Raw genomic sequence first — 13,400 nt, 5'->3', positions numbered from 1 at the left:
AAAGACCACATATGGATAGAGGGGTTATACCTAGGGTGCCGGTGAGGTCAGGGTAGTGGGGCGATGGAGAGTCGGTGCAGTGGCGAGTCGACGCGGTGCAGGAAGACCCACAGCGCCGACGAAGACGAACGGGGTCGCCGAGTCCCTCCCACAGGTCCTCCTACAAAAAAGGGCAAAAATGGTTAGTGTCGACTCAAAATTTCGGCAGCACCTCCCTGCACGGGGAGGTTCCCAAAACCTGCAAAAAACATGGCACAAAGGCCAACAACCACATATATACCAAACATGGGCACGAAGGCCAACAACCACCAATATATCAAGAGGAGCCATGTACTTTAGTTCTCTTTTCATGCATATGAAAGTATTGAAGTAGTACAACAACAATTACTACTAACCCTACAACTACTACTGACACTACTACTAACAACTACTTAACTGCTAACAGTACTAATACTAAGAACTACTTAACTATTAACAACTACTACTACTAACCACTACTACTTACTAACTACTACTATTTACTAACTACTACTACTACTAACCCTACAACTAACACTACTAACTACTACTAACAACCACTACTACTTACTAACTACTACTATTTACTAACTACTACTACTAACCCTACAACTAACACTACTAACTACTACAACTAACACTACAACTAACACTACTAACTACTACTACTACTAGCACTACAACTAACTACTATTAACACTACTGACTACTACTACTACTAACACTACAAGGGTAGGGCTTACCTTGGCGGCAAGAACGGCAAGAGTGAGGGCCGGCGACGATGGCGGGGATGACCGCAGCAGCGCGAGGATCAACGGGCGGTCGGAATAGCGTGAGGATCGACGGGCGGTCGGGTCGGCACCTTCCTCTTCTTCCTCCTCCCCCTTCTCTTTCTTCCTCTTCTTCCTCCTCCCCTTCTCTTTCTTCCTCTTCCTCCTCCCCTTCTCTTTCTTCCTCTTGCTCCTCTCCTTCTCCCTCTACTGGCCGGCCGCAGGGCACGGCGGGGCCGGTGGAGCTCGGGGCCAGCGGGGGAGCTTGGGGCCGGGGGAGCTCTGGGCGGCTCGGGGCCGGCCGGGTCGCTGTCCCCGGGGAGCTCGGAGCCTGGGGTGCCGGCGAGCTCGGGGAGGCGGCCGGGGACTCGTGGCGTGGGCACGTGGCCACCGGGGCAGGGGCGCTGGGCCACTAGGGCCGAGCAGGAGCGTCGGCCGGGCCCCGGGGCGAACGCCGCCGGGATGGGGGCGGGGGGGGGCACGGGGCTGGGCGCCGGCGCGGGCTCGGTAGGACCTCGCCGGAGGGTGACAACGGTGGGGCGGCGCGGCCGGCCGGGGGCGGGTGGGAGAGGAGTGAGCAGGGGGTGGGGTTGGGCCGGCCCATTCTTGGCTTTTAGGTTAAAAGATTTGCCGAGTGCCGGGCCCAGCGGCACTCGGCAAAGGGTTTTTTATTTTTATTTTTTAAAATTCTCTGCCGAGTGCCCTGTGAGCTGGCAGTCGGCAAAGGCTTCTTTGCCGAGTGCCAAGGTTGGCACTCGGCAAATTAATTTTTTTTGTTTTTTTTGCCCCCATTTTTTTCTGGGGCCTTGCTATAGTAATTAAAACTCCATTTCAAAATTTGGGACAATTTTGAGTTTTGTTACTATATTTCCTTAATTATTTTTGTTTCGTTGAATTTTTTCGACTATTTCAAATTTGAACTACATGTACATGAAATAATGGAATTTGGTCATTCAAAAAATAGTATTCATGATGTTTGGCGTATGTTGAGGCCGTATCCAAGATCTCGCATGAAATTACGAGCATCTTGTTGTCGTAACATGGCGATTTACTTGCAGGAAAAGTGTATTTAAATTATATAAAATCCAAACGAAGTCCGAAAATCACGAAACTTGTCGAGGTGTCTTGTTATCGCATGTGGAGGCCGTGGTAAAAATTTGAGAAAGTTTGGAGCAAGTTGTGATGTCGGAAGCCTAAAAGTGAGACATCTCCACATGTGATCACAAGTTATGACGTCGGATGCCTAAAAGCCAGACATCTCCACATATGATTACATGTGGAGATGTCTGGCTTTTAGGCATCCGACATCACAACTTGCTCCAAACTTTCTCAATTTTTTATCATGGCCTCCACATGCGATAACAAGACACCTCGACAAGTTTTGTGATTTTCGGACTTCGTTTGGATTTTATATAATTTAAATACACTTTTCCCACAAGTACATTGTCATGTTACGACAACAAGATGCTCGTAATTTCATGCGAGTTCCTGGATACGGCCTCAACATACGCCAAACATCATGAATACCATTTTTTGAATGACCAAATTTCATTATTTCATGTACATGCAGTTCAAATTTGAAATAGTCGGAAAAATTCAACGAAACAAAAATAATTAAGGAAATATAGTAACAAAACTCAAAATTGTACCAAATTTTCAAATGAAGTTCTAATTACTGTAGCAAGGCCCCAGAAAAAAAAAATAGGGCGAAAAAAACAAAAAAAATTTAATTTGCCGAGTGCCAACCTTGGCACTCGACAAAGAAGCCTTTGACGAGTGCCAGCTCACAGGGCAGTCGGTAAAGAAGTTTTTTTAAAAAAATAAAAAACCTTTGCCGAGTGCCTAACGGCGGGGCTCTCGGCAAAGGCTGACGGCAGGTGGCCGCCGTCATGTCGGCCACCTTTGCCGATGGCTAAATTTTGCCGAGCACCCGGCACTCGGCAATGATTTTTTTGCCGACGGCCAATATTTGCCGAGCGCCTAGCACTTGGCAAAGGAAAATTTTTGCCGACGGCTAAAGTTTGCCGAGTGTCCGTTTCTCGGCAAAGGCAGATTTGCTGACGGCCTATCTTTGCCGAGTGCCTCTGGGTCCGGCTCTCGACAAATTTTGCCTTTGCCGAGTGCCCGACAGAAAGCACTCGGCAAACCTTTTTGCACTCGGCAAATCATCCGTGTCCGGTAGTGATTAATTTTCCTGTTGCTCTCGGTTGCCTTCTTTCTCGTCCAGGACACCGGCGACACAGGTTTGCGCTGCCAACCACGCACTTGGTGGCGTTAAATATGCACACAGGAAGACTTTGAAGACTTTGGAGTGGAGTAGAGGGCAACATGCACTGAGGTCGACGTACGTATCACATCTTGGAGACCGCCAGAATTTATTGATATATAGACACCTCTAGGAACGCGTCAGACATGGGCCAGAATTATTCATCCGTAAGACCAACCGGAGTCAAAGTCGACGGTGACTAAACGTAGAAATCGTGGCTGGAAAGCTTGGAGGAAAAAGCAGGACCCGAACCCGACGGCATGCATACCAGTGTCACGGGTAGGTTACCACGAGTCCACGACAAGCAGGGCCGCGGCCCCCAATTTAAGCATAGAAAGAATATAGACAACAATTAAATAAACATTTGTGTTATGATACATAAGACAGTTGAAAAACTTAACAAAAAAGGGGAACAAAATTAATTAATTTGCCTTAGGTCTCTAGCCTTCATCCAATTAATCTAATTCTTGAACTAGAAATAAATCATGATAATAGTAGAAACAAAGAAAATCAGAAATATAACAAAAAGAGTCCTAAATAATACATATGCCATTGAAGATTGATTCGTAGTGAGTGCAGTGTAGTCCTTTATTTGAGGAATATCTGATCTAGACCTTCATTTGCCGCCCTCTTCCTATTAGCTCTGACTCCACCACTGGTGTGCGATTTATAATGGTAAGGCGTGACGTTGTGCAGAAGCTACCATGACCATGAGAGATGGGAGGGAGGAAGAAAACAACCACGGCGCTGCCTTGTGGGTGAGGGAGACTCAAAAGAGAAGACCGAAGAGCATGGAGGCTTTCCAGACCTGTGAGATATTTCCGGAAGGACAGAGTTATTGCACAACAGTTCTCGCTCCCACGTGAGTGCACGACCCCGCCCTCTGCCGCCTCTCACCACTGCCCATGCCCGCCAGCGACTTGCCGCCTCGCTGCACCGCCCGCCCTCCGCCCCCGTCCGTCAACCCCAATCTCTCGCCGCCTCCATCAACTGGTCACTGACGAGACTCCCCCGCACCTGTCTCCCCCCCAAACTACCACCAAGGCCGCTAGCGCTCCGCCATCTCGCAGCACCGCCTACCCACGACAACCCACCGCCAGGCCAACCTGCCGCCAGAGATCTAGAGCCGGGGAAGACGGCCAAACCCTAACTCGCCTTCGATGGTGGCGGCGCCGCCGGCGCTGGCACGATGGTCGCATGGTGTTGCAACCGTGCGACCATGGCCTGTTAGAGTTTGCATTTCCAGACTATAGAGCATTGCCATGCCACGAGGAGCGGTTGACATGGTCGCTCGCACGTAGACACAAACCAATGGACGTTGGCTGTTTCAGTTACTAGCGCGTGGGACGGGAAGCGGATTAGGCTTTTACACATCTGATCTAGGTGTTGTAGGCCCATTTACCCATTTGCACGCATATCTTATATTTTCCCTGGTGATCATTGGCTAGTAGCTGAATTAAAAAAAACTTTTTACTAATAATTAAAAACTTTATAGTAGCATACTATGAATAAACTTCGTACTCTCAACTTCAATAGTTTGCAGATCCTTCGCCCATGTTTGAATCAGACGATCAGCATAGGCTCTCATGAAACCCTCCGTACGCTTTGTCGTGTATGCTCACATTACTTACATGTGTGGATCGGCCCCACGAGAAACCGGCCACACATCGGGAACGAACGTAGCCCACGAGCATTAAAAGACCAAGGAATGTCATGATACACTATGTCTAGTTATATAGTAAAAACAATGTGTTTAGAAATTGGAAAATGTCTTATAATTTGGAATAGAGTATTACATTTTTAGGTCAAACCTAGATAATTTTATATTTGCTACACACACCAACAGTTGAACTTTTTGTGTACATCAAGGTAGTACAAACAAGTGGAAATCCTTCACGGGTTTAACGTGCTGGACATCTTGAGCTTCCTTGCCAAATAACTGTAATCTTGCAAAAAGAACATCGTCATTGGACAATCATGGACGCAAGAATTAGTTTTCAATAACAACGGTAGTGTGGGTCGCTTTTGTTTCTGAATCCAATTGTCAACGATCGAGCCCTTCAACTGGGCAGGTATGTGCGCAACCCACGAGCCAAAAATGAACTCACTGTTAGCACCTGTCCATCCCTGAGATGGAGCCTTCTTGTCCTGCCGTTGCTTACAGCGTTTTCCAACTTTGCCCTTCCTAGTAGTTGCTCTCCATGAGGTCTTCTCGACCCGAAGGTACGCGCTTCCATGCTTGGACTTCCACGACATCTGATATGAGGTAGCTTCCAGATTCCTACTAAGGCAATCTACTGCTTTTGGCATCGTGATCTCGCCCAGCTGTTCAAAGGAAATGTTTGCATACATGGCACAATGTTTGGCTTCATCGTTGATTATCTCTGACACTGAACCCCCAACAGTAGGTGACAAATCTTCAAAAGAGGCATGAGGCGAGAAGTGTGCTCCAAGTTTCAGATATGGAAAGTCTCTCGTGGGGCTTGTTTGGCTTTGGCCATCGATGACTGAGCTCTGCCTATTGTTCCCAACTGACAGTGCAACATGTCCTAGCAAATACACTTGGATAACTTGTTCCATGTATATATCACATGTCAATGATTTTGAAGAGGAGCTCTGGGCATGGAGATGTTCTAGTTGTTGACAGCAAAATGGGTTTGGTCGAAACCATTTAGAACACATGGTTTGAAGACTGTTCTGTTGTTCATCACAGCCATAAACTGAATAAGCATCAAACACCCAACACAAGTCTTGCGTTGCCATCTGGGTCAGCTTCGTCTTTACAGTCTCGGCTGTGAAGCTCAAGTACGGTTTGAACAGCTGCAGGCATCTGACTACAACCCCAACTATGTCAGTACTCTCAGAGAGCTGTAAGCTGAGGGCAAGAAGGAAATTATTCTCTGGCACATCGCCATCTTCAAGTAGGAATACCAAGCACGCCCCCATCCTATGGTTGGGTAGACTAAAGGGCTGTAGAGTAAGTGAGAGATGTTGGCCCCCACGAACAAAGCAATCCTTTGTTCCTTTGCCAGCGAGAAGATGGCGTATAAGAGGCACAGAGAACATGTATCTGCATGGTGTGCCACCAAGCTCCACGTACCTCAAGAACTCGCTGGCACCATCAGCAAACCGCTCAAATCGCCGGACGGCAGTGGATCCTCTTAGCTTGTCGTCGCTACCGCTGCTAAACATTGACGAAACAAATGACATGGCAGTATGAGCGACCCTCTTAGGAAAGGAGGAGCTCTGTAGCCCTTGTTTCACTTCTTCCTCTTCTTGCAATCGCTGCCTGCACCGGCGCAAAGTGTGGTCGCACTCCTGTGTGGCACGCTTGAGCTTGCTCCTCCAGCGTAGTAGTGGCGGGCTAGTGATGTTCCACTTGTTGGATGCCTCAAGGGCGGCTTCTAGCTTGATGTGCGCCATCTCCATCCTCTCTATGTGCTCCTTTGCATCTGACTTCTCGGCATAACCCTCTTTGATTCTTGATAAGACTTCATTAACAGCCTCCTGGGCCACCGCAGAACCGACCATCTCTGCTGCCATTAAGACTGATCAAAGCAACCTGTAGAATCGGTTGTCCTGCACGCACGAAAAGAAAGCAAAATATTGCATACATATATGAGTCAGATTGTCCCTGTTCATCAGTCTAAATCCTATGATTGATCCTGTAAACTGCAAGTGCAGAGAGCAATCAAAACCTGGCGTGGTCGAACACTTGCACTAGCTGTAGGGTCTCAGAAAGTTGACACCACAGCAACTCAGAAACAAGAGTTGGGGAATTTATCCTGCCCAGCCGGCCAGTTGTGACCATACATATTGAGAGGTACTACATTTACGAGAGGGACATCGTGGAAGTTTATCAAGATTGATAACAACACAGGAGGACTTTGAATATAGGGAAATCACAATTAATAACTGATGTAGAGGCAAAGTAGCAGTGAGGCTGATGTACGGATCATATCACAGCACAGACAAAATCGCGATCAGGACCGAGCAATCTAGTCGACGGTGGACTAATAAACGTAGAATATAAGTATGTACATGTGTCGTGTTGTTACCCAAAAAATATACTACTACATGAGTCATATAACGCCTGCGCTATAGTTGTCAGTTAAATATATGATTTTAACTATTTATTATTTGTCACTACTACAGAAAATCTCTTCATAGGCGTCCGATGCCTTTGCTCTTTCGTCTCTACAAATGAACGATTTATTGAGACGGTTCTTCAGCCACCTCTAGAAATTTATTTGCTGTATTTCGAGATGCCTCTAGAAATTATTGTCCATAAATCAGAAATTTGGGCCCAATAAATAGAAAAAAAAACTCAATCTCGGGAGACCTGACAGCCACACGCGCACCGTAGCAAGTCCAGCAACTATTCGCGTGAAAAACGTGCGCGACCTCAGACCTTGTGTGTTCGTCCCCTAACCACTCCAAACATGACGCACTTGTATCTATTTGGGATTACCGATCTCCTCATTTTATCTTCATCTGATTTTCACATAAGTATTCTGGATTCTAAACAAATTCAAATAAAAAAGTTGTCAACTACAAAGTTTCATAACTTTTTTGACATCTACAACTTTTGTTTTGGTTCTTTCTCCATCTGAGGTCGTTTGAAATATTTGAATTTCAAATGTGAGAAATTCAGATGTAGATTTTGCCTATATAGATGATTTCAAATGAAAAAGTAGTCAACTACATAGTTGCATAACCTTTTGAGATACACAACTTTGGTTTTGGTCGTTTCTCCATCTGATGTTGTTTGAAAAATTGAAATTTAAAATGTGAGAAATTCAAACGTAGATTTTCCATGCATAAATGATTTCAAATGAAAAAGTTGTCAACTATAAAGTTGCATAACCTTCAGAGATCTATAACTTTTGTTTTGGTCGTTTCGCCATCTATTGAACTTTATTATGTACATCAAGGTAGTACAAGCAACTTGAACTCCTTTAGGGATTGAACGTGCAGGACAACTTGAGCTTCCTCGCCAGATATCTGTGATCTTGCAAAGACGACAACATGATTGGACAATATGGGTGCAGCCACTAGTTTTGAATAATAACGGTAGTGTTGATCGCTTCTGTTTCGAAACCAATAGTCGACGACTGAGCCCTGCAACAGAGCAGGCGCGTGCTCAATCCATGAGCCAATGAACTCATTGTAACCACTTCTCCCTCCGTTGCTTACAACATTTTCCAACTTTGTCTTTCCTAGTGGATTCTCTCCATGAGGTCTTCTCAACCCGAATGAAGGCACTGCCATGCTTGGACTTCCACAGCATCTGATACAAGGTAGCTGCCACATTGCTGCGAAGGCAATCTACTGCTTTTGGCATCATGATCTCTCCCAGCTGTTGAAAGGAAATGTTTGCATACATCATGTGATACATACCACATTGTTTAGCTTCATCACTGATTATCTCTGATGCTGAACCCCTGACAGCAGGTGACAAATCTTCAGAAGAGGCATGAGGCCAGAAGTGTGCTCCAAGTTTCAGATATGGAAAGTCTCCAGTGGGGCTTGTTTGGCTTTCACCATCGACAATTGTCCTCTGCCCGTTGTTCCCAGCTGACAGTGCAACGTGTCCTAGCAAATACACTTGGATAACTGGTTCCAAGTATATACCACATGGTAAAGATTCTGAATGAAAGGTCCGTTTGGTTTTGGTAATTGAGTGACAACCTAGATGGACTAATATGTGTTTGAGTGAGATACATAGGTGATTAGTCCACATGTATATGTGTGTGAGCAATACATGCCATGAGGTGAAATGGCTTGGATTTGTTGCAAAGCTCACACATGTGATGAAGGAGCTCATTGCATATGAGACATGACATGGAGTCATGTGATCAAGGTGGAGAAGATCAAGACAAGACTTGGCTCTATAGACTGGTTGCAAGTGTGAAGGGCAAGTTGAGTGCTAACTTGGCACCGATGGACTGAGGCAACGGTGAAGAGAAAGTGAAGTCAAGATCGATGAACCAATACGGTCACGTGATGATATGAAGTGGATCATATCATTTGGTGATTGGTTAGTGCATCATGTGTTACATCAACATCAAAGGAGATGGAATGGAATGTGTAAGGCAAAGGTATAACCTAGGGCATTTCATTTCAATGGTCATAGGCATGTAGAGAAGTTGATGACCGGGTTTAGGATTGATGGCCGTACTATCAAGGAAAACTTAATTGCATATCGATCATCTAGTGCCACTCAAGTGATCTAACTTTGCATCGTTGCTAGGATCGAGTGGCGTGGCAAGTTGAGTGTCTAATTCTTTGAAAAATATTTGTGAAAATGCTAACACATTTGCACTTAGTGGTGTACACTTGGTGGTGTTGGTACATTTGCAAGGGTGTTGAAAATGGAGAAAAAATAGCACATAAAAAGGTGATTTTAGTGGTGCTATTTTCAGCAAGCAATTCTCCTTTGTCAACAAGAAATTCTTGTTGATAAATAGTGGAAGGGGACATGCTTGCATGCATGTCAGCGAGGTGTCAATGAGAGAGAATTGAGCTCAACAGGCAATTCTCCTTTCTCAGCAATAATTTCTTGTTGAGATTTTGTGTGTGAGAGAGAGTGACCGAACGCACTGGCCACCTCATCTGGTTGTTGACGAACAGAGTTGTAGCAGCAGCTAGAGGCGATTGGACTCTGTGCAGGGGCGCATCCGGTAGATGAAATCAGCATCCGGTTATGTGTTCCAGAGGTCCCGCGGCTCGGATTGGCGATCGGACTATGGAGGTGTTCCTCGATCGGACTTTGTTAGAACACTGTTCACAGCGTCCAGTCATGTCTTGGTGTCACTCGGGTTTTCAGCAGAAAAGGACCTTAGTCTGGGGCGAGTCCGGCCATGTCTGATCTGGCACGTCCGGTCATGTTTTGATGTCTCTAGATCGTCTTTGGACTTGACTGGACGCTAGCTTGTGGTGAGTCCGGTCGTCCGAAGAGTGAGTCCGGTCGAGTGACTAAAAGAGTGCACGGATGAGTTAGCCGTTGGTGGCAGCGGCTAGTTTCAAACGCAGGGACGCGTGGAAGCCTTGGTGTGATCAGACACTGGCGACCTGTGCGTCCGGTCAGTAGTAAAGGCACATCCGGTCAGCGTGTTTTCAATGCAGTGAAGGGGTAACGGTTCTATTTATTCGTGGGGTTATAAATTGAGCCATTGGCCGGCCTTGGGCTGCTTGCTGAGCACACTAGAGCCTTGGTGGCTTGTGTGGTGGTGCTTGGGAGCCCTCTAACTCACTCTTGCTTGATAGTGTTCATCCGATTGATTGAGTGAGCGACTCTAGTGCGATTGCATTGTGAGGTTGCATCGAGTGGCACTAGGTGATCATGTTGCAAGCCGGTGGTGCTTGTTATTCTTGGAGGTTGCCACCTCCTAGACGGCTTGGTGGCTTATGACTCCGTTGAAGCACGCGAGAAGATTGTGCAGTGATCTGGAGGTGGATTTGTGAGGGGGATTGTGCTCACCCATGGGGATCGCGAAGAGCAACTCTAGTAGAGTGTGTCATTGAGCTACCCTCACTTTCGTGGTAGGTTCTTGCGGTGCCCAATGTGTGGGCTTGGCAGGTGATGCCAATTAGCCGCCGAACCACCAAGTGAGCGATCGACACAACGGGGACTAGCATATTGGCAAGCACATGAACTTCGGGAGAAAAATCACCGTGTCATCCTTGTCTTCCCGTTGGTTTGCATCCCCATTATATAAGCTTGTATTTACTTTGTAGTTGCTCTTGTAATTAGTTTACTTGTGTAGCTTGCTAGTTACCTTCTTGCTTGTGTAGCATAGAAGTAAGTCCCTTGTGTGGCTAATTTGGTTTTAGTAACCATGTTAGTCACATTGCTTAGTTTGTGTAGCTAAGTAATTTGCGCTCTCTAATTTGGCATTAGTTGCCTTGTTATTGTGCATTGCTTGTGAGCTTAGGAGCTTTCTTTTTTTGCTTACTAGTTGTGTAGGAGCTCCCCCATGCTTGAAGTACTAGTGTCATAGGTTTGTGTGACCTTGCTCCTAGAATTGGTTAGGTGAGCTCTAGCTAGCCCGGCACCTTGGTTGCTTGTTTAGGATCTTTTCAAGGTGCTTGATAACTTAGATAGAGGGGTGTAGTCTTGGCTAGACTAATAGTTTTAATTATGTATTTGTTACGGTTAGTCGACGCGATTAATTTTAGAAAGGACTATTCACCCCCTCTAGTCCGCCATCTTGACCCTATACTGAAGAGGGACTCTGGACGTGGGGATGGTCTTCTTGTTGACAACAAAACGGGTTTTGTCGAAACCATTTAGAACACATAGTGTGAACATGTTCGTCACAGCCATAAAGTGAACAATCATCAAACACCCAGCAAAAGTCTTGCAATGGTACCTAGGTTAGCTTTGTCTTCACAATCTCGGTTGTTGAGCTCAATTATGGAATGAACAGCTGCAAGCATCTGACTGCAACCCCAACTATGTCATTACTCTCAGAGAGCCGTAAGCTAAGGCTAGGAATGAAATTATTCTCTAGCGCATTGCTATCTTCAAGTAATAATTCTAGGGTCCCTTTGATCCCACGGTTGGGTGGACTAAAGGGCTATAGAATAAATGAGAGATGTTGGCCCCCACAAACAAAGCAATACTTTGTTCCTTTGTCAGCAAGAAGATGGCGTATAAGAGGCATGGAGAACATGTATATGCATGGTGTGCCACCAAGCTCCACGTACCTCAAGAATCGGTCGCACCATCTGCAAACCGCTTGAATCGCCAGACAACAGTGGGTCCTCTCACCTCACCGTTGTTGCCACCGCTAAACATTGATGAAACAAATGACATGGCAGTCTGAGTGACCCTCTTAGGAAAGGAGGAGCTCCATAGCCCTTGTTTCACTTCTTCCTCTTCTTGTAATCGCTGCCTGCATCGGCACAAAGTGTGGTCGCACTCCTATGTTGCACGCTTGAGCTTGCTCTGCGAGCGCAACAGTGGCACGCTGGTGATGTTCCACTTGTTGGATGTCTCAAGGGCGGCTTCTAGCCTGATTTGGGCCATCTCCATCCTCTCTATGTGCTCCTTTGCATCTGACTTCTCTACATAACCCTCCTTGATTCTTGATAAGACATGGTTAACAGCCTCCTGGGCCACTGCAGAACTGACTATCTCTTCTGCCATTTAGACTGATCAAAGCTACCTGTAGAATCAGTTGTCCTACATGCACAGAAAGAAACCAAAATATTGCATACATATATGAGTTAGACTGTCCCTGTTCATCAGTCTAAAATCTCTGATCGATCCTATAAACTGCAAGTGCGGAGGGCAAATCAAATCCGGGAGTGGTTGAACACTTGCACTAGCTGCAGGGTCTCAGAAAGTCAGACACCCCAGCAACTGGGACACAAGAGTTAGGGAATCTATCCTGCCCAGCTGGCTAGTTGTGACCATACATATTGAGAGGTCATTCATATGTGAGAGGGACATCGTGGGCAAGTTTGGGCAGCATGTCCAATTGTGCGCTAGAATTCCATACACAGGACCAAGCAATCTAGTCAACGGTGGACTAATAAAAGTAGAATATAAGTATGTACATGTGTCGTTTTGTTACCCAAAAAATATACTTATGTTAAGATAGGCGATAGTCTATGGGCCAGTGTCCTTATCCAAGTTGTTACTTGGCTTGTAATCTAAGATAGGAGGTCAGTTAGTATCTTGTTTGTAGTCTAAGTTGTTGTAATCTTTGACCCTTGTACAAGCCACACAATGGGGCTGTTCTTGACATATTTAACATATAACCGAGAGCCTAGGGAAGGCATCTCATTCCCTCCACTTTCACATGGTATCAGAGCCCTTATCCTCACAGAAACCTCCCATGGCGTTCCATGGGTTCCCTTCTTCCTCCTCCGCAGCGCCTGCTGCTCCATCGATCGGCTTCTACATGAGCGAGAAGCTCACTCGCAGCAATGATCCTCTGTGGAAGGCACAAGTCCTTTCTACCATCAAGGGTGCTCAACTCGCTAGCTTCATTAGCCCCACCACCAAACTGCCCTCACCATTTCTCGATGCCGGCGATGACAAAAAGGCCAAACCCAAACCTAACCTGGATTACGATTCATGGATTTCCAAGGACCAGAAGGCCCTTAGTTTCATCTTGTCCTCACTGTCCAAGGAAATCCTTGGTCAAATCTCATCAGCTAAATCTGCTGCAGCAGCTTGGGCCGCGATTGAGGAGATGTTTGCATCTCAGTGCCGTGCTAGAATTATTAGCACAAGGATGGCACTTGCGATGGTGTCCAAAGGGGCGTCCTCCATCGGTGAATATTTCACCAAAATGAAGGGCCTTGCAGATGAATTGGCATCTGTAGGTAGG

At 46.2% G+C, this 13,400-nt stretch overlaps 1 protein-coding gene across 1 annotated transcript; it reads right to left on the bottom strand.

Moving 5' to 3' along the window:
- Positions 1–4,822: 4,822 nt before the first annotated feature.
- On the bottom strand, positions 4,823–6,881 carry LOC136482193 (uncharacterized). Its single transcript, XM_066479427.1, has 2 exons — positions 6,753–6,881; positions 4,823–6,633 (listed from the first exon to the last, which is right to left on the bottom strand). The coding sequence occupies exon 2, from the start codon at positions 6,595–6,597 to the stop codon at positions 4,948–4,950; it is 1,650 nt and encodes a 549-aa protein (XP_066335524.1). The 5' UTR covers positions 6,598–6,633; positions 6,753–6,881; the 3' UTR covers positions 4,823–4,947.
- Positions 6,882–13,400: the final 6,519 nt, after the last annotated feature.

This window comes from Miscanthus floridulus, chromosome 9 (assembly GCF_019320115.1).
Source record: "Miscanthus floridulus cultivar M001 chromosome 9, ASM1932011v1, whole genome shotgun sequence".
In the NCBI taxonomy this organism is placed as follows: Eukaryota; Viridiplantae; Streptophyta; class Magnoliopsida; order Poales; family Poaceae; genus Miscanthus; species Miscanthus floridulus.
This window is presented reverse-complemented; position numbering and strand designations above follow the sequence as displayed.